Source organism: Camelus bactrianus, chromosome 29 (genome assembly GCF_048773025.1).
Source record: "Camelus bactrianus isolate YW-2024 breed Bactrian camel chromosome 29, ASM4877302v1, whole genome shotgun sequence".
NCBI classification, from domain to species: Eukaryota; Metazoa; Chordata; class Mammalia; order Artiodactyla; family Camelidae; genus Camelus; species Camelus bactrianus.
Window position 1 is genome coordinate 25,437,440 of NC_133567.1, and position 26,892 is coordinate 25,464,331.

Consider the following 26,892-nt stretch of genomic DNA (forward strand, 5'->3'; position numbering starts at 1 on the left):
AAACACACAAGGATCATATTAAATTGATTTTTTCTTTTTGTGTTAGGTCACCAAGGAGCAGTGGGACACAATAGAAGGACTCATCAGGAAGACAAAAGGCTCCTAAGACTACCTTGGCCTTCATCTTGGTCATAATGGAAATTGGACAGACTACCTATAATCTTTTGAATATTTTCAAGTCTAATAGAGCCTAGTAGATTGTTAATTAGCAAACATCAAGTGTGTATTACGTGCCACGCCAATGGTAGGTAGATCTTGTGATAAATAAGATAAATAAGGTGGGATAACAACCCTTCAAAGAATTTTTTAAAAATTAAAAAAAAAAGGGGGGGAAGGGAATGAAGACTTTGATAGAGGTAAAAAGTGCTTAGAAGTGCAAAGAAATGAATAGGTATTTGTAACCTGGAAAAATCAGGAGAAATTAATGGTGGAGGTAGCATTTCAATTACATATTAAAACCATGTCTTTGGTGGTGATGACTAAAAGGAAATAGAGGATTTACAGAAATCTAATGGACTTTGTCTTTTCAGTGTGTTTCCTTTTCAGTGGACTGATGAATTGTCTTCTTCAGAGAGCTCAATATTAATTCAAACAAGTTTTTGCCAAAACCTATTTTGTAGCCAGATGCTTTATTTGGTACTGAGAATAAAACATGAATAATCTACAGCCTTTGCCTTCTTGAAACTCATTATCTAGCAGGATGGACAGACCTGTAAATAATTATTTACAATGCGTTGCGATAAATATTATTCCAGCAATGTCAAAGTGTGGAGAAGGAAGTAATTCATTCTGTCTCCAGAGTTTAGAGAAAGTGACACCTAGGAGATAGCATTCCGTTTCAGCTTTTAAAGGAGAATATATTCTCTGTGTAGAGAAGATGAACAAAGCTTATAAAATATTTTTATGTATGATTTTATTTCATTCCATGTTTGGTTTGACTGTCATCCTAAGAATCAAATAAGAAAGCCACAATCTGAAGTTATGTAGCTGTAATTTTGAGTTTATATTATAAATATTACTCCTAAAAATGATTTTTATATGTAATCCAAAAGAAAAATATAAGAAAGTTGAATAGGCATTTCAGAAATAAAACGGTATTTAAATGTCCAAAATAAAAATAAAATAATCAACTTTATTGGTGGAGAAACGCAAATTTAAAAAAATGAAATACTACCATGTACTCACCAGAAAGGCTAAAATTAAGAAATTTTGAATGCTAAGTATTGGTGAGGGTGTGACACAGTGGAAATTTTTACACATTGCTTGGTGGGAGGTTAAATTGTCAAGACTTTGAAAAGCCATTTGGCAGTATCTGCTAAATTTGAACATATGTACACTTCACAACCCAGCAATTTCACTTTTAGGTTTAATCAAACTAACAGAAAAGGGTATGTATATATACCTTCTTCACCAAAAGAACAAAAGAAGAATGCTCACAGCAGCGTTGTATTTGGCATAGCCCAAACTAGAGGTAACCCAGTGTCCACCAATAACAAGGCAAATAAATTGTGGTATATTCATGCAGTGGGAAGTTAAATAACAATGAGAATGCATAAGCAGTTGCTACACAGGTAAGAGAGACTGAAGGATACAGTTGTGTAATTCTACTTACATAAACTTCAAAAGCAGCTTAGCTGTGGTATTGGAAGTCAAGATAGTGGTTAATTTTAGGGAGAGAAAGGGAGTCATAATGAAGCAAGGCTTCTGGATTCCTGGTGATGTTCTGTTTCTTATCTGGGTAGTGGTTACAAAGGTGTATTCATTTTGTGATAATTCATAATTTTTTGAGTACTTTTAGAAGTCACGGGTCAATTAAAAATTTAAAAAAATCAATGGTGTGCAAATAGGCTTGTAGGGAAGCCTCTCTGAAGAAGCTAGCAGTAAGAAGATCGGGGAAAGAACATTCTTAGGTCAAAGCAGCAGCTAGTGCAAAGGTCCAGGGCTGAGCAACCCTAAGGAGCGGAAAGCTGCGGCGGGACCGGGGGTTAGGGGTGTGTACCTTTGTCAGTTGTATGTGTTACAAATTGTTGGAGGAGGTCATCATGAGGATGTGACTGCAGGTTGACCCAAGAGCCGGATCCGGGTCATCTGAGGCTCCTCACCACCTCCCCAGTCCTGGAATGGACATTGGACCCACCGTTCCCACAGCCAGAGCTGTTCCAGAGAAGCAGCCTTGAGTGAGAAAGGTGCTGTTGAGACCATGTGAACTGAATGCATGACCGAACCAGTTTAAAGGCTCTAGCGAGACTCTTAAGATTCTGGTGGACAGTGCAGAGATTTACTCTTATACCTAAGCCAAACCTTGTGTGTAAGTTTTCTTGCTTATTAAACCTGCCGCCTCTCAGTCTGCAGTGGTCTGACTCTTTCTCAGGTCTTTCCTTGCCCTCTGGGTACCAGGGCCAGTTTCAGATTTCACCTGGGTAACTCTCAAGGTTGTGAGCCAACATAAATGTCTTCTTACATTCTGATGTTTGGTTTCTCAAATGACAAATAGATTTACTCTTAATAGTATATTTTCGGGAACAGAGTTCTTAATTTCAATAGATTCCAATTTTTCAATCTGTTTTTTCATAATTGGTTAAGGAATTTTTTACATGCACGAGGCATTGGAGATAATCTCTTGTTGTCTGCATACACTTACTGTTTAGATTAATAATATACTTGGAATGAATTTTGTGATACGAGGTGGGTGTTGTATAAGCTATCTTAAGTTTGGCCTTTCAGATGGATTTTCCATTCTTCATTCTGTCCTCTGCTCCAGGAAGCTGGCCTGTCACATATAATTGTGACTGATTTAGCTGCATTGTAAGAATTTCTTTTCCTGGTAATGCTCAGGAATTAAAGTCCATCATGGTAGGTTGGGTGCTGGATTTATGGCCATTATTACTATCAGTACTCTAGGAAGCCCCCTCAGATATCCTTCTATCAGACTTTTTGTTGTGGTTTTTCTTTCTTTCTCCATGCTACTATTGTAAGAGTGCCAAACCTGATCTCGTTATGGTGAATACTGTGTAATGAGCAGCTGATTACCTACAAGTGAAATGTTGGAAAATTCTGTATATTCCTCCTATTTGTCTGGAGAAGATCTTTCATAAAGAAATACTTGATTATGTCCATTGGGCAAAAAAAAAAAATCCAGATCTTCAGGTATTTTGAGATTTGTTTGTGTATCTTACTGTCAGAAGCACCTGTTAATTCAGTGAGGTATCCAGTAATTCACTGAGTCAGGCAGGTTTATGTTTACTTAGATTTCTTAGGCTTTAATAATTTGAGCAACCTACATTTTCACCTGGATTGATCATGGGTTACATGTCCACTGACTTTTTGAAGAAGAAAACAAAAATACAAGAGATTATTTTCCTCTTTATTTATTCTTAATAGTTAAATTCAGCCTAAGGTTCAGTGCTTCCATTTACACACTAGAAGCAAAGCCAGTCTGCTCACATCACATCATTTGATAAATTTTACTTTTTGGCAATCTCTTTCTGTTTATTCTTGGGGGAAAGAGATAACCTCACTTTTTTGTTATTTCTATGAATTGAGAAAATCAGTGATTACTTTATAGCATGGAGACATTCAAACTAACCCAGAACCATTAATTCTTTGGTGGTAACTATAAATTTCAAACAGGCACGTCTCTCATAGCTTGCCGCTTCACATTCAAAAATCAGAACTCACCAGTCATTACATGTCAGCTGTAACCAGTAGAGAATATTTTAGCTACAAATACATGAAACTGTGACTTGGATTGTGGCTCAAAAGAATGTTCTAGAATCACCTTTCCTTAATAAGATATATGATTGCGTTAGCATCTCCCTTAGCTGTTCTTTTAAACTCATTTGAAATTATTTGCAGATAGAACAATTTTGAATGCTGATCTCAACATGAAACAGAATTCAGAGAATACACAAAGTTATCAATGAGGTAACATTCAACAAGCAGGGTGCTATGAATTTGACATTAAAATTCATTTATGTAGTAAAAAGTAAAGTTGAAAAAAGTATTTTCAGAGGCAGCAGTCACCGTCTACATAGAAAGAAAATCCAGGAAGTATGCAAATTACACACCAGGATACTTGATATATAATTTAATCAGAGGATACATAGAATACAGAAGTTTACTAGAATAATTATAATCTACAACACATGAAAACAGTTTAGAAAATGGATTAAGGTCACATTCTTTGACAGTAGCTTCGTTGAAAATACAAACGTAGAATGAGACATTCATGCGATGTCCAGCGCTGCCCTGCCTTGTCATCAAATCAGCTCAAACCAATCAATTGGTATGGATTCAGGCAGCAGATGTGTTGTTGATTAATAAACTAAATCTTGCCTAGTGAGATTGTTAACCTCATAGAAGCACACTCAACTAACTACTGATTGATATTTTGGTACTTAAGATGCAAAAGCACATTTCTTCTAATTGGAAATATAGCTTAGAACTATATTGTGGGGCAGACCTACGATTGTCTGAAATAAGAATGCTTGGCTTGATCATTCTTCTATTCAGCGACAAATGTGCACTCACACATCAGAGACTAGGATTTTAGAAATTAATCCTGGTGGAATTTTTAGGGAAATCTTGTCCAACTATATTTATGGAAGCAAGAATGTGTTAGGTTTTTTTTTTTATTGGGTGTATTGACTGGCCTAAGCACAGACATTCTGCTTTTCAATCATATGTTTACAAAATCTGTACATTACAAAGAGTATAGAAACAAGCTGAAAAGAATGTGCCACACATCCTGGATAAGTATCTATATGCAGTTAAATTTACAGATACAAAAGAAAATACAGCCTACTTCCCTTATAGTGCAGTTATTTTTAGATACAATGTATCACTAGTAAATGGTCGTAGCCATCAACTCTAGTTGTCCCCCGCAGAGAGAATGAGAGCAAGATCCGTTCGATACAGCTTCCCTCCGTCCGACAAAGCCATTATGCTTTTCTTGTATGTTGGAATATTATTAATATCCAGATCCTGTACAGAACATAGATAGCATTATATTCCAGTTAAATATGGAAGTGAATTAACCACTGTCAAGTGATAAAATGTGAGAGAAAACTGCTTGTTACATCAGTCCATTAAGGGCTGGATTAAATTCTTAGATGTGAATAAATCACAAGGTTGTTTTTGAAATCTGTTTATCACAGTGAAACACTGACTCAGGCTAGTACCAGATCAGGTTAAGAGTTGCAATCTACTTCTGCTCCTCTGTAAGTTTTTAAAGTAGATTTCAAGAAATGAATGTGTGGTTGCTCCTGGATGGATCTGTCAAGTCTGCTTAAGAAGTAAGTGGCTAGGTAACTAGATTACCTGTTTATTCTTCTCACACAGATCCTTCAGTAAAGCATCTAGTTCATTTTCATCTATGTATCCATTGCCATCCTGAGGGAGGGGTAATAAAATAGGACATAAGTAACTTCATCCATTAAAATGGGGAATGTAGTAAAATGGAAATAATTAAAAGCTTCAGAAAATCTTCTACTGCATATTGGCAGATATTCTGACCTCTATGTCAGACCCTCAAATTTTTAACTGCTGTGTAAAGTTCTAAAATACATGTGAATTGCCTCTCATTCAGCACCTCACATTTGTAAAATCCTTTGAACTTTTCAAAGTGCTTTCACATTTAGTATTTCACTATATGTTAACAATATCACCACCTCCTACTGAAGTAAATAAGCACAAATATTTTCATATGAATGGGAACATAGGCTTGGGGAAGCTGTATTACTGGTCTGATGTTACACCAGGCAGTGGAAGAGCTGTACCAGAGCCCATAAAGGACTGATACTGGGTCCAGGAGTAGAGAAATTAGAAGAAACAAAGCATATCTTACCATATACAACATGGGAGGATTCTGCTGGATATATATTTTTTTTAGATTTATTCATTTTGTAATTCATTTTTCAGTTTTAGTAGGTAGCATTGTTGCAATCTGACTGCACATATACAATGTATTGCATGTAAATTCATATACATAATATACTGCACGTTTTTAAAAATTTACATATATGTACTGTTCATTGTTTCTAAGAATGTTTACATAGTTATCAAAGGAATAAAGCCAACCACAAAATAAGAATTAATTTAAAAAGATGCATACATCCTGCTATTAACAGCAACATTCTTTATAATTGCCAAGATATGGAGGCATCCTAAGTGCACATCACTACATGAGTGGATAAAGAAGATGCAGCATGTATATGTAATGGAATACAACTCACACATAAGAAAGAAGGATATTTTGCCATTTGTGGCCCTTCATTCACTTTGTTTTCACTTCAAAAACCAGAATTTTATAAATGGTATAAACATTTCCATTGTGTCAAAAATAGCAAAACACCTAGAAATAAACTTAGCCAAGGAGGTTACCTAGACTCTGAAAACTGTAAAACATTGATGAAGGAAATCAAAGATGATAAAAAGAAATGGAAAGATATCTTGTGCTCTTGGATTGGAAGAATCAACATTATCAAAATGGCCACACTACCCAAAGCAATCCACAGATCCAATGTGACCTCTGTCAAAATACGACATTTTTCACAGAACTAGAACAAACAATTCCAAAATTTATATGGAACCATAAAAGACTCCAAATTGCCGAAGCAATCTTCGTAGGTCTCTCTTTTTTTTCCCTTCTTTTTGTTCTCTTTTCTTATGGCTTGAAAACTAAAGAAGTTCCTTTAATATTTGTTGTAAAGCTGGTTTGGTGGTGCTGAATTCTTTTAGCTTTTGTTTATCTGTGAAGCTTTTGATTTCTCCACCAAATCTGAATGAGAGCCTTGCTGGATAGAGTATTCTTGGTTGTAAGTTTTTCCCTTTCATCACTTTAAATATATAGTGCCACTCCCTTCTGGCCTGTAGAGTTTCTGCTGAAAACTCAGCTAACAGCCTTATGGGAGCTCGCTTACATGTTACTTGTTGCTTTTCTCTTGCTGATTTTAATATTTTCTCCTTATCCTTAATTTTTGTCAATTTGATGACTATGTGCCTTGGTGTGTTCCTCTTTGGGTTGATCCTGTGTGGAACTCTCTGCACTTCCTGGACTTGGGTGACTGTTTCCTTTCCCAAGTTGGGGAATTTTTTAGTTATTATCGCCACATAACTTTTCTCAGGTCCTTTCTCTCTTTCTGGGACCCCTATAACGTGAATATTAGTGTGCTCCAAGTTGTCCCGGAGTTCTCTTAAACTATCCTCATTTCTTTTCATTCTTTTTTCTTTTTTCTGTTCTGCAGTAGTGATTTCCACTAATCTGTCTTCTAGCAAATTGATCTGTTCTTCTGCCTTATTTAGTCTGTTCTTGGTTCCTTCTAGTGTGTTATTCATGTCAGTGATTTTATCTTCAACTCAGAGTATTCTTTATATTTTCCAACTCTTTGCTAAAAACTTTGCTCTGTGCATCTATACTCCTCTTGAGTTCTCTGAACATCTCCATCATTATTTTAAACTCTTTCTCAGATAAATTACCTATTTTCTCATCACGTATTTCTTCTTCTCAGATTCTATCTTGTGCCTTGGCCTGGGAGATATTCCCCTGCTGCCTCATATTGTCTATCTTTCTATTTGTATTTTTAGGTAGGCAGTTACCTTCTCAACCTTGGAGAGGTGGCCCTTTGTGTAGGCATCCCTACTGCTGGATATTTTCATCTAGCTTAATCCTCATTCTACCCTGCAAAGTGAGTATTACTATCTCATTTACAAATGAGGAATTGAGGTTCAGAGGAGTTTGGTATCTTTCAAAGCCTCACAGGAGATAAAGTGTGGCATGGGATTTGATTCAAATTTATCTAATTTGGGATATAATAATTCACTTCTTATGACAAGAATGAATTGGGTGAGTAATTTTAATAGTTCAGGTTTCTTTTAATATAATCTTGAGTTTGAGGCTTTTTTCTCTTTGTGAGCATTTTCCAAATTTTTCTAGAGTCAAATTATAGATAAGAAAAAAGCTTTACCTGATCATATAACTCAAAAGCTTTATTGAACTCTTTCCCACACATTTTGACTCCCTAGATGATAGAGAAGAGAGCAAAGGTTAATATGTTACAATTATATATCTCACATTCTAACCTTTCAAAAAATATTCTTTATAGTAGAGAAAAAGAAAAATACCTGAAATTTAAGAAGAAAATTCTCCTGCACTGGTAGTAACCTTTTGAGAGAAAAATATTAATAGATTAGATTTTTTTGACAAATATCTTGTTATAATAATATTTGCATACTTCCTAAACTCACCTGGCCATCTCAGTTAATTCCAGCTTCCCATCATTATTTGAATCAAACAATTTCAGCTGAAAGACAGAATGCATTATTGTAGCCACTGAAGAATTATTTATTGCACGAAGGAGAAGACAATTCAAAATAAAGCATTTTCAGTTATCAATTATTTACACAGACAGCAAAATTCTAGAAACTAGCATCTGTTAACACTTTCAGTGTAAAATTTCAACTCTGTGACTTTCGTCAATTGCCAAAGTTTATCAGCACGATGCAGAACAGTCAGAGTAACAGCGATCTTAGGCTGGGCTTTTAGAACATAATTATTTTTCTTGCAAAGATGTGTTTATATGTATCAAGATGTGGGAGAGATGGTGTCTGGCTGTATATAGCACATCCTGAAACTTTCCAAATAACAGTCCGAAATAAATAATTTGTTTCCCTCTTTTACAGCATCAAAGAGTACGAACAGAAGTAATAGGTAGATAATAGGTATAAACCCTTCGAGAGTAGAATTTTTGAGGGAGTTTGAATAGTTTTATTTCTCTTGGACACTAGGTACTCGATAAAGCTCCCTACCTCCCCACTGCACTATACACATCATACACCAAGACATACCCGGGTATAAACACATTCATATCCATATTTGGGAAGCATTTACGTTTTTAGAAAGTTTCCAACTATTGCTCTAATATATTACATAGGAGGACTGCATATGAAATCAAATGTATAAAATATGTGGAAAAGAGGCATCTTTGTTTTTAAAGAAAGGAATGTGATCATAAAGGTTATAGGTTTGGTGAAGTCTTTTTAGGGAGATAAGGAAGAGCATTCTGTGGTTTCAGATATTCTAAGAATCCTTCGTAGGAGGTAGATTTTTTCAGGACCTGATACTGATACAACATTTTATAATCCATTGACTGTAAGCTCAAAAATTGTCACACCAGCAAGTTACTGGACTCCAGATCACACAGTTCAGTGTCCACAGGGAATTATTTCCCTACATATAAATTTTAATTTTAATTAGTTCTTGATTAATCTGCTTCCGGGATTTGAGCTGGTTTATGACATTTAGTCAGACACGCCAGGCCAATCCAACAGGGGAAACTCCCCTCTGAGTGGTTTTAAAAGGCTGCTTCAAATTTCTACCTGGAGAGGAATCTTTAAATAGACATCCCTTGAGATTGGCATAAAACACAAAGTTGATAGATGTAGGTTATTGTTCATTTCCCAAAAGTTATTCAGAGTCTAGATCTGCCCACTGTGACACGTGTATGCTAATGCTGTGATAAATGGAAATGTGATGAGGAATTAAAGAGCTCACTTCCTTACAATGAAAACTTTTTCAATTGTTGTGAAACTAAAGATTAGACCTACTTTATAATAATTACCACTGTATAGTGAATAAAGTACTGGTATAGTTCTAATGTTTTTTTTTTAATCCCACATAAAAGTAGGCTGATAGGCCGAAAGCAAACCTGTTCCATCAAATATAATCAAATCCTTTATAAGATTATTCCTCAGGAAAAAAGTCTAACTCCTTTGTTGGTATAATATAATTGTTGTAATAGGCACCTATATTTTGCAGGTTATTTATTTAAATCAGTGAGGTAAGAATTCACTGTACATTGATAATACTTAAAGCATATATATAAATACATGTACTGACTGGGTAATTTGAAACTGTGAATTTCAAAAATTAACTAGTTAAAATAATGTTTCCAAAAATATTGGCTGATGAATTAATCAGTTTGGCAAAGATTTTTCCTCATAGTCCTAGTGCTGCGAGTCAAAATGAACAGACTCTACCCACTTGAAAGTTAATTAACTTCATGGGCATTGGATTATTTTGTCTAGAAGTTCATCAACTTATTTGTTCATTCGTTCCTAAAACATTAAGTGCCTATGTATAAAGCAATTTTCTTAGTGCTATTAGCAACATTCTACAGCAGCTCTTGGTTATACTATTTATGGTAGCACCAGCTCAGGGAATATTCGGATTTCCTCACCCAAAGCACCAAGAACAATATTCCAGAATAACAAGAATCGAAAGAAAGAAGCAGGAAATGCCCCTTTTTTTAGTCACTCAATGACTGAAGTAGCTGGACGTTTTCTTTAAACTTCAACAAAATCTATGATTTCCTAAGACATGATAAAAATGGATCAGAACCTCTATAATAAATGAGTTTTTAGTGATACAATTTATATATATAAAATGTAACTTACATATATATGTTATATAATTTAGTGATATGGCTTTGTAAGAATAACAACGGATCTTCTGATAGATGAAAATTACCTCGCTCCACAGAAAGGAAATGCTCATGTGTTGCGTGCTTGTAACACTCAGCCTTACAAGGTGTAACCACCCTAGTTATTTCACTTTTCAAGTGAAATGATACTTATGTGCATGTGATGCTCACAACCATGGTTTATTTACTTCCTCCTGTGTAGCCTCGGGAATTAGCCAGAGCACAGTAATATTTCACAGGCTCTTGGCTACAATATTTCCAAGCCCAGTCTTACCATTAGGTCCGTATACTCGGCTAGCTTTGTATCATCAACAGTCTTGTTTGCTTTTTCCAGCAGGTCCTTTAGAAAGTTCTGTTAAGACAAAAAACAGTCAGATAAATTTCATCAAGAGCAAACAGTCTGCTTTCATTTCAGCCTGCCTTGAAATGGAACACCCCAGGAATACGAAGAAAGTCTCTTTCTGAGGGTAGAACTGGGTAAGGAGAGGTGCTTACAAGGGAGGTCCTCTTGGCGTTCCAGCAATGACGCTGCCTTTGACAGGCCTTTTACTGAGAACTGATCTGTTACCATCTATACTAGGCTGTTCTATGCTTTTATGATTTCAGTTAGAGTATCTGGATTACGCACTGTGTAGGAATCAGAGGAAAAACTTGTTAAACCAGCCAGCCCAATGAATGCATTTCTACCTAAGGATATCTTCACAGATATTCGTATGACTCTGCTGCAAGAGACACAAGGGACCCTGCTATGCCTTCATAAGGTATGTGAACAATTATCAACAAACAAGATGGAAATACACCCCTAATTTCAAGTGCATTTTATGCCTGCACAGGCAGTTTTCACATCAGTTTACGGCCAAAATGAAGCTCTTCTCACGAGAGGGCCAGTTGGTTAGCTTTGGGGCTTGATGCAGTCCAAAGCACCTTGGTTAGAACGTGTCAGCTGCCTGTGCAAATTAAAGCAGTTGACTGCAGATGTTACCTAATCTTTGTAGAATACGTGAATCACATCAAAGTAGAGATTAATGTGGGAAGGATGAAAATGATGATTATTAATTTGACAGTTAAAGTATAGGAGTGAGTTTAATTTTTTTAACAGAGAAATAAATCAAATAAAGGCTTTACAAAAGTTTGCCATATAAATGGCAATGTAAGTACTTACGCATATAACAGTCTTCATTTTGTCTAGGGCTATTCATTTGCAACTTCTTTCTTTGTTCAGAAAATGAATTAATGCAATTATGGAAAACTGAGCAGATACTATGTTCAGACATTATTGAAGGATTGGGTTTCTCCGGTTGTGCAGCCATTTACCTCCCTCTCACATGTACTAGTTCTGCTGGACTGATTTAACTTCATTATTTTCAAGGAAGGAGATCTTTCTCTTGGCTTGATAAATTTATTCTCACTTCAGACATTCCACTTCAAATCCAAAGTGAAGCATGGAAAATTCAGTTATCTGTTGGGGTGAATTTTATTTTTGAACCTTATGAGGCTTTTGTCAGAGACTAATTGGGTTAAAAATCCTCACCAGAGACTGAAATGGTGGTCACAAAAATAGCCTGGAAGAAACTTCGGGACGCTGAGATTCAAAGTCTGTCTGAGAGCAAGCAATGTTTTACTCTATTATGGATCTTAAAATTAGCTTTCTTGAAAGATCCATTAAAAAAGAATGCCAACTTATCTTCAAAATTCCCCAGAGAGGAGTGCTTCTATTTAGAATCTCTTTTGAGAATAAAATTGAGAACAAAGAAGACCAGTATTAGAACTGAGCTTAAGTTTCCTTATGAACTTGAAATGATTTTTAAAATATATTTTTTGATCCAATAGAATAAAAACACAATAGTTTAACTTGTGGGCTCTCGGTTGCTAAGCTGCAAGTTTGTGAAAGACACTGTTTTTAGTAATTTCACATCAAAAAGGTTTACATTTCTAAGTGTTCTAGTTAAATATTTTAGCAGTTTTGCAGTGGTCCAAAGTGACCCAAATCATGTTAAGCTGTGACTAAGAGACCATATTTATATTCGTATTTTCCTGCATAAGCAGAAGAGGTAGCTTTTGATGACTGAAGCTTGAAAGCATGTGGTATTGTGGGAAAAAAACCATTATTACCATTATCAGATATTCCGTGTCCACATCTGTGTTCTTTTCCCAGGCAGCTGTGTAATCTTGAAAAATATCTAATCTCTCTGAATTTCATTTCTCTGTTTGTGGTAATGGGACTCATAATACCTTCCCTGCAACTTTTCTGTGAGGATTAAATGTTAAAATACATTTCAAGCACCTAGTATTATGCCTGCCATATAGCAGGTGCTCAATAATTACTAATTTTCTTCCCTTTTAGTCATTCTATATCCTGAAGATAAGGAAAATAAGGTTTTCTGGACTGAGCAGTTTGGGGTCAATTTAAAGAAATGAGAGAGAGCTGATTTTGTATTTCTGAAAGGCTAGTAAATTACTGAGTTCATGACTAACATATTTATTGTGCTTGTATTTCACAAAAATCTTTCATGTGCAACATCGTTCTTGAGTTTCACAATAAATCTGAAAGAAGGTATTACTGCCCCCATATAAAAGATGAAAAAAAATCAGGCAGAATGATGAAGAGATCTGCCCAGAAGTAGGACTTGACTTTAGACCTTCCTGCCTTTTCCTTTACATCTGCCTTCTCCCGCACCAGCTCCTACGTACATCTGTGAGATAGGAATTGACCGATTCATTTTTTTCAAAGTTGCAGTTTTTCAGAAGTTTGACTATATCAGGACATTGTTTTTATTATTGTTACTGAGAGGCAGGAGGCTGCAGGGAATGTCTAGCGGCCCAGGAGGCAGACAAGTTTAAAGAGCACAGCTCTGTGTCTTATTTCTGTGTAGCCGTAAGTACATGCCCTAACTTCTCTTAACTTTTTTACTCACTGGAATAATACTGATCTCAAATAACTCACATGAAGATTAAATAAGATGTGTGTAAAGTACCTGGCCTATAGTAGGTGTCCAATTAATGTTTAACTTGAAAGAGGAATCTGTTTTATATAGTTGTTTAATTTATAAAATAAAGTGCCAAATTTCAACAAAAAGAACTGACTTATTCGGCTTGGTGTATCATTATCTATCCATCTATCTATCTGTCTACCTACCTACCTACCTACCTATTCATCCATCTATCTATCCATCTATCTGTCTATAATCTATCGTCTACCTCTTATATAACAATTTGTATAGACCACAGAGAATTCTAATTCCGCAATGCTGAACAGAATTTCAAAAAGTACTTGAAGTCTCTTTTTTGATCTGGTACTTCATTAATGATATGGAAGAGTGGGTGAAAATATGCCATTGCTCAACGTTAGTTTCTTCTGTGGGAGGTTTTTTTTAAAAAGCTACAAAGTTCATAATTGTATTTGAAAGGAAAAAAATTTAAGCACAATATTTTCTTTGCTTACCTTAAGCTCCTCGGTTTCTATGAAGCCGCTGTGATCAGTGTCATATCTTCTCCATGTCTGTAAATAATTTTGGATAAGGAAAACCAAATACATTAAAAAAAAAAAAGGCAACCATTTTCCTATTTTAAGGAGCTTTCTGAAGACGTCACTCACTGACACAGCTTTCTTATACCTTCATGAACTCCTCACAGGACTTCAGCTGCTGGCATCGGAAAAGCAGCAGGAAATTCTCTTCCGTGGGTAATACGTGAGCCAGCTGCAAAAGATTTAAAAAGTTGTTGTAAGGAGCTTGAAAGCGAGTCTCACGTTCCCTGCTCTTAGTTGTTATTGAACATAGCTCTATTACCTAGAAAACCAGGGGAAGAAAAGCATTACAATCGATTTTCCCTTTCTGATCGTTCGTCCCTACGAAGCGCCGTCCCTGTTTCCGGGGCTTGGCTGCTCTTGAGCGAAGGCGCTCCGGCCAAGAAGCCGGCGCAGCGAGCGTCCGCAGGCAGCTCAGACCGCTGTGGTCTGGCCGCTTCTCATCTGCAGGACACACAAGCAGACACGTCCTGGTGGCTCGAACCCTTTTTCTGTGCCACAAATCAGGTCTTGCTCCTCTCAGGCCACATAGACCTGCACACATGGGGCCGTACATTTCATGTAAAATGAAAGAGACCACGAGAAATATGAATGTAGGGGAGGGGATAGAGGGAAAATAATGCATTCTCAAGTCTGAGAAGAAAGCTTACTAAGAGATTCAAAGCAACACAAACTCAAAACAATTCTAAGACAGTGGAGAGAGGTGGAAAAGATAATTCACAATGAACAGTGGAAACTGAATAGTAACAGGGAGTATCAGCTCTCAGATTTTTTGTTCCTGCTAAAAGAACATTTATTGCGCGAATCCAGCGCTTGGATTTTATTTTATGATCTCCATTTTGTGACCCTATGACATTTCTCCATTGATCTCATTTCATAACTTAAAAGCTCCTTTTTTTTTTTTTTTTTTTTTTTTGGAGGAAAGAAGGGCTCCAGATCCCATTTTAAGATGAATATAATCTATCTATTGCGTGCAGGGAAGGAGGGAGTTGGATTGATGGCCTCACTGAATATGTGAATTCTATTCCTGGCTCAGCTGCTAATTAGCTGTGTTCCCCAGCAACTCCCTCAGCCATTTCTGGAACTTAGCGCCCTCATCACTAAAATAAGGAATTGGAATAGAAACCAGTGTCTCTTAAATGTACTGGGTTCGAAATGACTTTGAGAATCCGTTAGAATCACTACATCGTCACCATTAAAGAATAAACCTACAGCACTGTATTTCATCTAATTCCCAGAAGGTAATGAATCCTGAAATACAGGCATAGACCCTCGTCTCTGGATTTTAGACCAAGAACCTGTGGTCTAGATCAACCTTACGGGCAGCATAAGCTCCAAAATTTGTACTAAATTATAGGAAAGACTCTCACACTTTAAAAAAAAAATTGTCCTTTTAGGTTTATTTAAAAAATTAAAATATAATATAATAAAATGTGTCATTCTACCTTATCTGCAAGTAATCTCAATTTTTAATTATATTTTTTATAATATATCCTTTAACCCAGCTCATTTTTAGATCTTTGAAATAATAATCTCAAATTAGAACCAGACAGTTTATATACACTAATAATGAGATGAAACTAATGGACGGGGCCAGACAACTTATTAGGATGTTTAGTATGACTCAGAACGCATTTTTTAATTTATTTTGAAACAAATGTCACTACTATGGTTGTGCATTAATGCAAGCATTCATTTAGGAAACAGGGAGTAGCCAATGCCAACTCTTCCTTTATTTATTAGTGTGTAACTTGTCAGGTAACCACTTTGTATGTTTTTGGTGGACTTCCCCATTGACCATCCGTTTCAGGAGGGTGAAGACTATTCTTTGTCTGCATCCCTTGAATCCTCAGTGGGATGCTCAACACGTTAGGTGCCTGACATAAATGTTTGGGATTGGTTGATAATTTTACTTCATTAAGAATACCTACTTAACATGATTTATAGTGAGCATTGTTTTTCTATCTTCATTGCAATTTTCTATTTTGTTTGTTGTTTTGTGCAAAAAATAACAAGTTTTCTTAAAAATTTTCTACTTATTGAAACCCACCAAATACATGAAAACAGAAAAAAAATAAAGAGTTAATAAGCAATGACCATGTGTAAGATTAGGGAAATTTTAACCGTTTTGTTTCAAAAATTAAAGTCTAACTTTCATGATGTTCAGAGATCCCTACAATGTCAAATATAGAGATGGTAAAATTCTCTTCAGGTTTAGTGTAAATGTATATTTCTTTGTCCATGTCATTTTGGTTCTAGTTGGTTTATTTATAAGAAGACAACATTTTATCTACATGTAACATACTCAGACTTTTACTTTCATTGTGCTATTAATTTTGAACTGAATAACGTGCCATCCTGTTCTACAGATATTGTGGATAGGCATGTGGCTATAAAGAAACCACCTTTTTTAAGGTGTGTTTCACAATGAGGTGGTCCTGTGTTATCTGTTAGTCCTTCCATTGATGCATATGAATCAATATTCAAGTTTAAGAGCTGAGTACAGTAACTCTCCAGCTGTTGTCTCTGGACCATGTCCACAAAGTGCCTGAGGTCCTCTATAGAAACTGCTTTTTTTCCTCAGATTTGCTAAGTCACTGTTGTCCATAGAATTATCCAGAACTGCCCGTTCCAAAATTACTGGTGATTTCTTAGTCCTTGGGCGGGCTGCCTCCCGGCTCTTTTATAAACTCTCAAAACTATTTTACGGATTGGAGAAGAGAGGAGAGAAAATCAACGGAATGTGTGGAAGGCAGATAGCTGTGGTTACAAGGAGAATCAGACCTTAATTTATGAAAACTGGTTGCTTGTCACTGAGAACGGGGAAGGAAAATTTTTTCTCCATTTGCCTGTATTCCCTATCAGTCTATATACATTTTGAGGAGAGGGTCTGTGTTTTAATTATTGTTTCTTTTCTGGCACTTGCACAAACTTAAGTAGGTATTTTAATGAACCAATGAATGAAGGCAGTTGACTATCTAGGGTCCGCATAGGCTGAAAGTAAGTGGAAATTAAGTTCCTTTGGAGGTAATTCAAATAACTTATCAGTGAGGTGTGGATAAAGGTTGGGTGGACACTGTGATACACCATCCAGAGCTTTCTTTAGGTGCTAGGAGTGTTGCTGTGGTCTCAGCAGTCAGGTCTCTTAGAGCTGTATTCCCCAAGGAGGCTGAATTCCATGACTGATCAGCATGGGGATATGAAACCTAGCCTTCTCAGTCAAAATTTGGGACATCTCTGAAGGGTTGTCCCAGCTTCAGAGCTCACTGTAGGGTCAGCTAAAGTCTCCTTTGAGGCTGTAACACAGCTCAAGGTCTCCCTCTGCCCATTGCTGTTCTTTTCATTTCCTTTTGGCAGGTACTGATCTCAAGAGCACTTCCTAATAAACTTCCTCATCACTAATCTTCAACTCAGATATGCTTCCCACGGGGCTCAGCCTGTCCCATGACAGGGATCGTTACATCTCTCTTCTGTTTCTAGGTATAATATGGAGCCCTTGCATTGTGTTTTGAAGTAGGTTGGAATCCCTTGCTATGGCTCACATGGCTATGATTCAGAACCTGCTAGGCACCGTCCTGGATGCTGGGGATTCAGAACCACCAACAGCAAGAAATTTACAGGGAGGAAGATAATTTCAAAAAATTTTTTTTTCAGAAAACTCCAAAGTAGGAGATAGCTACAATGATAAAGCTATGTTCTAGGTGCTGGGAGAGTACACATGAACAACAACTTCACTAGAAACACAAATGACCCAGGTACATAACTTAAAGCACACAGTCTTGGTGCGTGTTAGCTTGAAGACAGTCTTGGTGCATGTTAGCTTCCTTTAACACATATTAATACAACATTCAGCTTTTTACTTTGGGAACTAAAGAAATTTTTTTTCTAGCCAATAAGCAGTGAGTCTAGGAAATCTGGAAATTTGAAAGGCAAATTAATTTTCTCATATAAATTTAGGTCTAGTTGAATATAATAATTTGAATTTGACAAATTATAAGAATGGGGAAAAAATTGGCCTTCAGAAAAATGGTGTAGATTTTCCAATGAATTATTTTGATTTTTAATAATAAGAGCACATACATTTATAGAGTTTTTACAATATGCCAGGATTGATCTATTTGTTTGATGTGTATTGTCACATTTGCTGTTGATGCTCACATGTCACCCCTGTTCACAGACAAGAAAGCAGAGGCTCAGAGAGGATAAATGGCCTGCTAATCTTGTATTTTACAGTTTAAGCCAGATTTGAAATCTTGATTTTGAGATTTTTTTCCTTTTACCATCACTCTCCATTAAAATCTCCAGTCAAGAAGTTCTCTTAATAAAGTGTTTAAAAAATATACATCCAGAATAAAGTTTTAAATCAGATTTCATTGTCAGTCATTTCCCCAAATTCTGAGGTGGGAAAGTAGACTGGTATTAAAAAATTACATTTCCTATGGTTAAACTCACATGCTGAAATCCCACTGTGGAAGAAAAGAAGGGAAGTCTAGAGAGGTGCCTGCTTCCCTGGGAGGGTTATTACAGTTTAGGTATTAAAATAGCTTTTAGATCTATTTTTCCACTGGATGCACTGACCTGGACAAATAAGACACAATAAGACTGGAGAGGATGGTAGTTGAAGGGAGTAGGTAAACTATTATAAATTTCAGAAAATATAGGGGTTTCCATTCCTTCATAGCTGGTTGAGATTTTTGTATTTGTGTCCCATGTTATATACAGGATTTCTTAGCAAGTGATGTATGTCAAGTTGGAAAAAAGAAAGGATGAACTTTACATAATACAACTTCCTGGTGACACTAGAGGGCGCATTAGAAATTCAGGCATTTCCGCCTCTCCTTTCCCCATTTTATACATATGATTGGTAGCTTTCAGTTCATTTCTTTCAGTGATTTTTCAGAACCCTTCCTTTCTCTTGTCACACCTGCTTAACCACACCAGGTACAGTCAACATGCTGCAAACTACTATAGCAGTCTCTTCCCCATTTTCCCATTCTCTCATTCTCATCTCTCCAATTAACCACCCTCCCCACTGCCTCCCGTGTCTTGGCTGATAACTTAGATTAATGAAAAGAGTTCTGGAATCAGAGTCAGCTCTAGGGCTGCGTAAGTGTTCTGTCACTACCTGCCAGTGAGATCTTGGACACTTCCTTCATCATTTGAGCTTCAGTTTCTTCATCCTAAAAACAAGTGATTTAGGCTAGTGTTCCCCAACGGTCCCATGTAACAAAAAATTCCATATTCTGGAATACTTATTTAAACTTTCTCGTTTATTCTTCTGTGTCCCACTTCTCGCCCTTTAAACTCTTTCTGCCTCAGCAGATCTGGAAGTCCTTCCTGAATCATGTTTCAAGTGGTTTGGTCAAATAACTTTTCTATACCTTGTGTATCCTTTTTCAACCAGGCTAAATTTAAGCCTTGCCATGAGAAATCAACAAACTGAAGCTTGAAAATATTTTCTTTTAATGTGGAAAATATATGGATTATTAATTATAGAAAAAGGCTAAGTACTTTGGAGAAACATGGCTGGATTCTGGCTCTTCAACCATTTATTTCTTGTGGGTTTTTTTTTTTTTAATTTTAGGCAAATTCTATTAAAGCCATAGGCTTCCCCAACTATAAAATATATGCTCATTTTATATTTATATTTACTTTATTTTGTTATCATGAGATCAAATGGGATAACATATCTGAATACACTTTATAAATTGTGTAATGTTATACAAATGTAAATCTTTTTCCTACTGTTACTGCTATAAAAGTTCCTCAGTTCTTTATTTCAGTCTTCATTAACTTTCTCATCTTCCTCTGTTACCTATATCTATCTTTCCTCCCACAGAAATCCTTTTCTTTCTGATGACAGTTTCTTTTCTCAAACCACTGGGGAAATTTCTTTCATCAAACCTCAAGGACAATGTGCCTGCTAATGACTTCTACCCTCTCATTCAAATCAGGCCTCAAATTCTAATTCATAAATGATTATACTATATCATATATGGTAAAATATAGGTTCAAAACAGATTCAATCATCTTATCCTTTTAAAAATGTAAAATCCATGTGAATCAGATCCATGCTTTTTGTACTACTGTTGCAACCTGGTATGAAGAAATTAAAATAAATAGCTGAGCCTATTTGAGTCCTTCAAAATGAAATATGTTAAATACAAGATGCCAAACTCTGAAATAACCACATCTATAATTTCACTGATTTCAGACTTTCAAACTGGTTTTGAATAATTAGACTTATGTCACCTCATTTATGTTCATTTCAAAGTTCTTTTCTTACCCTTGATGATTCTCATCTTGATTAGCTGGCCTCTAAGTCGGTCTATAAGTCCCATTACTATTAAGTTATCTATTTATATAGTAATGAGTTACACATAGGCAAAGGGAAAAGTGTATACTCCGGGGAAATATTTTAATTACAAAGATAATAATAGTATGTCCTTCCTTAACTCTATTTGTAGTAGCTATTTAAAAATAAGTGTACTTCACATTGACATCACAGGTGTCCTGTAAGATCAATTATTTAAAAACGAGGTTAGTTCTCTGAATCAAAGGTAAATTATGACTAAATGTTGTTGACAGCCCAAATTCTTCACACTCTTATACACTAAGAACGTTATATAAAGAACATGATTATGCCTGTAATTTGGCATATTTTAAAATATGACCTTATTCATTTTTCTGGGCAAAGCTATCCACTCAATTTCTCTAACCAGGTTGGAGAGAGAACGAAAGTAGCTGAGACACTAGATTTTATAAAAGTAGACATGAGGGAAACAACAGCTGTTTCACAAATCTGAGAATGCTGGAGAATCAACGCATAGTCAAAGTTTTGCTTCTTTGATTCATTGACCAAAAAAAAAGTCGCCCTCGATAGGAAAAGTCATTGTCAAAAGATAAGACTTGACGCCCACAATTTTAACTTTTAAAGTCTCAAAAGCTATCTGTACCTATAACACATCATGAAATAGTCACTCACTTTAGCTAAGTTCTTGTGGTTTTGTAAGGCCAACTGCCAATCTAGACTGAAATTTCAGAAATGAGTGTGCAGCTTTTTGCTATGATATTATCATAGGGACTGCAAATACTTCATTTTATATTCTAACAGAAAAGTCTAATAAGAAATACTGATGAACCCTGTCCTTGGCTGCTGTTTTATTGAACTGAGGCTGGGTAACGTATGGGACGAGTACTCATCCACAGGTTGGAGACTTGATCCTGTAACTGCACCAGTGCCAGCAAACAGTTGCATGGCCAAAGGCAAGTCATTTCACTTCTTCAGGCCTTACATTCATAAAGAATTAAATTTTGACTTTGGATTATGCAAATTCTTAAGGGTCTCTTTAATTTCTGAAGGGTTTTTGATTTTATGTTTCTGAACAGAAGATAACATGTTACTTAAGTAAACTAAGCCTCTTGGAACAAGTCTTCCAAATCATGTTTGAGTTGGATACAACTACTAAAAGCTCATTTATTAAAACCACATGAGAAAAATGCGTAAGTTCCTTACCTCTACAATTCCTATTTTTCCATCATCTCTTTGCCCATACTGATCCACAAAAGTTTTCATCTCAGGTGATAACTCCTAAAATTATTAAAAAAAAAAAAAGAGGTAAGAATTCTGTAAAACAAACAAACAAACAAACAGTATGCTTGTGATAGTGCTAATAATTTGTTGCAAAGAAAAACTGGAATTGGAACCATTTAGAATTATGCATATTGGTTTTAAGGATATGTTATCCTTTGAAAGTGTAGTCAGAATCATTCAGTTCATAACGTTTAGTGAATTTAAATATAGTGATCACTGTGAATGTACTTTAACATTGCTTCAGGAAAGATTATTTTATATTGCTGCATTAACTGTCCTATAACATTTTCCTTATTATAACATGTTTTATCCATGGAAGTTACAAATATGTGTTTTCAGTTTGGACAAGCAAACAATGTGATTGTTGAAGAGCAACTCACTTTGTGAGTGAAGAATGTTTCAAGCATGGAAGTAGCATTCATTGATTAAATAAGTTAAAAAATTAAATATCAGAAAAACATGTGTCAGATTAAAAAAAATTACTTGATCAATTTGTACCTTTACTAGAGACAGACAATACAGTGACCTTATTTTGGGTCACTGATTTTATGTACTTAAGATCTTTGCCTCCAAGAGTAATTTAGGGAGCAGCTTTCTAGTGTTTCCTTGTTTCCATTTTTCCCAAGATGTTTTCTCTGTCATTTATTTTTGTACATAAGATGTATTTAAGAGTGACAAAGTGAATGCTTTTATCTCATTTGACTTATTTTTTTCAATCTATTCTATTGCTTATATAATCTCCTCAAATATTGACAGATTAGAGAGCTCTGAACTGTAAACTAGTGATCTGAACATAGAACTAGTATTCAGGAAGTTGGATTTGTACCCTTGGGTCTTCAACATAGCCCAGCTGAAACAGCCCTGTCACATTAACTGAAGCCTGTGTAAATAGGTCAGCCTTCGTAAATGTCCTATTCTGTGTCCTTGGAAAAGTAAGTTAAGGTCTCAGTTTTTATCATAACTAAAAAGATGATGGTATTATCTATTGCACAAGTTTGTTCTAGGGAAAGATGGGTTAATATAATTTAAGGGCGATACCGTAGCTGAATATTATTATTACTAGTGTTACAAAATCCTGTTTAAAGCAAGTTATCTTTGGTAGAACTGAGGTAACAAATCGTAACTAAGTAAATTAATATAGACTTTAAAAAACCCTCCTAATATGAATTAATTTTAACTTGCATTTATTAAAGTTTATTACAGAAAACAATTTTAAGAAAATGAAAGGGGCCATAGTAGGACTATCAGTTGTCATATTGTTCACACATACCTTAAAGTAAACAAAAAACCATCAGGTAAACTGAAAAACAATATAATGCCACTAGTTTAACTAGCAGACTTGATGTTTAGTTTATGAGATTTCTGTATGATAATTATGTCAAAATCTGTGTTTTAAACAGTACAAAACATGATAATAACAATAAATTAAAGCTTTATAAAAATGAATGCAAACTTAAAGACTATATTTAGTGAAAATGGTAGTTCTGAAAGTATATTGGGTTGTATTTCATTAATGTTATATTCACTTATACTTAATATTAATGAAAAATTTGAAATTTCACATTACTAATATAAGCCAAACAATCTATCTATTAATACAAGAAAATCTGCTATCCTATTGCTATAAATGCAAAGAAACCTGGTTTATAAGGTCAATCGTTAGGTTTTAAAAAAGAAAGAACAAATATATAAAAGTAGATTTACTACAATGGGGCCAGTACCAAAATATTTGTCTACTATTACAAACCTCGCAATTCAGAGTTTGATTTAGATTTTAACTATTCAAAGATTATCTACTTAATTCATAAAATAGTCAGTAATCAAGGTATTAAGCAATTTTATATAATCCTGTACCTGTGCTCAAATTTCATATAATTGGATTATAATCTAATAATTAGAGCTTCCAATACTCTAAAATCAGAAACTTGGAAGAAAAAAAATTAAGCTCTAAAATGTTTAAAACTCTAACATAAAGTCATTGATTAAGAAAAGTTAAACATTAAAATAGGAAGAGGAAAAGAAAAATCTGAAAACATGTAGACAGTTTCTAAATATCTGAATTTCTAAGATGAAATAAGTATCAATATTAAAATTAATTCTAGAAAAATTAAAATATAATCATTTAGCTGCTGGAAGCATCTTTCAAGGTTTTAATTAGAAATTTTATGGCAAGTAAGATATTTCAACCAGGTATTTTAAATATATATTTTTTTAAACATGGAAAAGAAGTTTTTGTTTTATTACTCAAAGATACATAGAACTGTAATGATAGTATTGCATGAATATATTTACACAGTAATGTACAAACTGGGGGGAGGGTGTGGAGAGAGCATATAAAACATTTTCAGTTTTATTTGATCCTATCTATTATGCTTTCAGATTTATGTAATATTCAACCTTGGTAAAACAACTCCCAGAATGCTATCTAGTTTAAAATCAATTTGATCAATGATTTTAGCAACTGATAGTTTTTTAATGCATCATAGTACATTTTAGTGTCCTCTGGGATTCTTGTGAATATGTTGTACAGAGGTGTGTATCACACAATTTTCAATTTAGACAGAACAAAAAGGTAACTATTAGTAGATTATATATGTATATAAATATATGTATGCTATTTTATATATGTAACTCAGTGCTAGAGGTGGTGATCTGTTAAAGGACCACATACACCTGTATTTCCCTCTAGACATATACATACAAAATCTGTAATGTAAATTTTCTTTCTAATGGTAGTCAAAAAGGCCAAAGATTATTAGCATCTAACTAGCCCAAATCCAACATTGCTTTCTGAAATGCAGTCCTACATAAAACCCAATAGATTAGTAAAATTCTTAACATTTTTTCCTCTATGCAATCACCTCATCTATGTTTTAAAGCTGGCTGTATTTTACTTTTATGCTGACAACATCTTTTCTTAAGGGATTAATTCATGCCCAAAGGAAGTCATTCAGAATTAGTAAAAATTGTCATTTCTTTAATTAACTAATGGCTTAAATTACAAATATAGCTTGCTTTGAAAACACCATGAATTGCTTCCCATCAGCGTATCATTTTGTTTTTTAAAAAAATATGAAGTTCTTAAAATTACTTTTTACACCTCTAACTTTTGGATTTCTTCTCAACAGAAACGGACACTTTTTTTTTTTTTTTTTTTTTTTGCTATGTTCTTGCTCATTATAATGTTGCAAAGTTGTCCAAATTTCCCCCACCTTGGGAAGTCAGGACAGGACTGTTTCTCATCACTCCAACCACATCAACAAAACAAGAATAATAACAGTCAATGAATAAGAGATCCATAATCTGCAGATTTGTTTCCTGACCAGCAAGGGGCAGAAATGTATTTCTACCCTCTTACTTACCAGGCTGTTATAGAGAAGATTAAAATTACCTAACTGAACTCAGACGTAGAGGTGGTGATCTGTTAAAAGATCTCACACACCCACCATTTCCTTTTAAACACTGTTAAAGAAAGTACAAGTATAGAATTTATATTTTAAAAGCTCTGATTTCATATTGTAAGTTTTTTTCCCTTTAAGGAATTTCTCTTTCCCTCTCTCTCCCCTTCTCACTCCCTCTCTGTCCCCCTCTCCTCCTCTCCCCTTTCCCCTTCCCCTTCTTCCTTACCCTCTCTTCCTCCCTACACGATTTGCAAAGGCACTCCTTCTCCCCTTTCTCAGTAAATAAGTGTTTACATTCCAGGAAATTACTCGACCTCACTAGTTCTTTATGAGAAAGCTAGAATATCTTTTTCTTTAAGGGTGAAGGTCTTTTTCCTCCTTTGCAAACTTCAACCTACCAATCCAGCCTTCTTCCGCGCCTGCTGGAGCTCTTGAATCAAGTTCTGAAGCTCTTTTCCTTCCAGGTAACCACTTCCTGTAAAGACAAAGAGGCACCCAGGTGTCAGACATCTCATTCTGAGTTTCTTCCCCATCCAGTTTCCACAACAGCCATCTTTCTGGCCACCGGAGAGGTTCTCTCTTGCCTCGGTATTGATTAACCCTCAAAGGATACAGAGGCGGCTGAACTCCCCTCCCGGGGTGTCAAAATTTAGACCCACTAAGGGCAAAGGAGGATGACTGGGATGCTCAGCGCAGCTGTAGAAACTTTGGGGGAGGCAGAAAGCCTCAATCCCTGAGTTCTTGCTCCCCCCATCTTTCTACTAGTACCATTCTTGGAGAAAAAAGATTAAGGTGTAGGGATAACATAGAAACAGTAAATTAACTTTAAAATTGATGGTTGGCAGCCAGCCAGAGAGAAAAGATTAGGGAGATGTGGGAAGAAGTAAAGAAAAGAAATGAGGGCTAATCGGATCAGGAGTCTCATGGAAGGGGAAAAGGTGGGAAAGGGCAGGGTCGAGATCCTTCAAACAGTTAAAAAAAAAAAAAAAAAAAAAAAAGAGGATAATCACCGTCAGCGTCGAAATGAAGCCAGATCTCGAAAAACTGTGAGGCTGAGATCAGGGATGACTGCAGGTGGGATTCTGCCATTGTACAGCGGAGTGTGTGTCTGCGTGTGTGAATATGTGTGCGTGAGTGTGTCAGGGCGAGAGTGGGGTGAGAAAGAACCGCAGGGTGTGTGTGTGTGTGTGTGTATGTGTGTGTGTGTGCGCGCGTGTAAAGAGGAAATTCTGGGCTGTTGGAGGAAGAGCAGGGCGCGGGCGCTGTCCTCGGTGCTGCTCAGCTCAGGCGGTCCTCCGGAGTTCTCTCTCCACACCCGGCACCCAGTTCTCAGTATTTATCCTGACAGCCGGGCCACGCCTCCTCCTGCCTCCGATTCCTCACTCCCTCCTCTTGCTCGCACCAACCTTCTCCCCCTCCCTTCCAGTTTTCCCCTCGCCTCCCTGGAAAGCTAGCTGGAGCAGCAGTTTTTTGGAGTGTAGGGAGCAGCAGGTGGTGGGAAATCCTTAGCTCAAAGACTGAGTGCTGAAAATAGACTCTTTGCCCTCCACATTCTTCTGTCCAGAAGGTATCTTCTTCCTAAATATTATAGTAAAATAACGTACTTGAAGAATTTTTGATTTTCAGATGGAAGAGGAAAGCTAATGAAGGGTAGAACCACATAAATGATATTTATATTGCATGTGCTATGTGTGTGATTTCTCTAAGATATTTTAGTGTTTGTTTGAAAACAGCCAGGTGAAAGTTTGGCAAATATTAAATTACTGTGATTACTTTGATTAATGTATACAATCTACTTATATAAATAACTACTCTATTTTGTGCTTGTGGGGACCATCATATGAATGTTTCTTAAGATGGCTTATATAAACAAGCCTTTACCAACATGAGAAA

General features: G+C 35.7%; 2 protein-coding genes across 2 annotated transcripts in view; one reads left to right on the forward strand and one right to left on the reverse strand.

Annotated features, from left to right (window-relative positions):
• Positions 1 to 666, forward strand: part of DECR1 (2,4-dienoyl-CoA reductase 1) — a 31,737-nt gene extending 31,071 nt beyond the window's left edge. Inside the window, exon 10 of the mRNA XM_010949731.3 lies at positions 47 to 666. Coding sequence (XP_010948033.3) covers positions 47 to 106 — 60 coding nt within the window. The 3' untranslated portion in view covers positions 107 to 666. The remainder of the gene's footprint in view (positions 1 to 46) is intronic.
• A 2,677-nt stretch (positions 667 to 3,343) lies between these two features.
• CALB1 (calbindin 1) lies at positions 3,344 to 26,321 on the reverse strand. The gene is made up of 11 exons (XM_074355036.1): positions 26,010 to 26,321; positions 25,398 to 25,474; positions 21,521 to 21,595; positions 14,093 to 14,176; positions 13,921 to 13,977; positions 10,753 to 10,830; positions 8,245 to 8,300; positions 8,122 to 8,161; positions 7,965 to 8,018; positions 5,320 to 5,391; positions 3,344 to 4,983 (listed from the first exon to the last, which is right to left on the reverse strand). The coding sequence occupies exons 1-11, from the start codon at positions 26,086 to 26,088 to the stop codon at positions 4,870 to 4,872; spliced, it is 786 nt and encodes a 261-aa protein (XP_074211137.1). The 5' UTR covers positions 26,089 to 26,321; the 3' UTR covers positions 3,344 to 4,869.
• Positions 26,322 to 26,892: the final 571 nt, after the last annotated feature.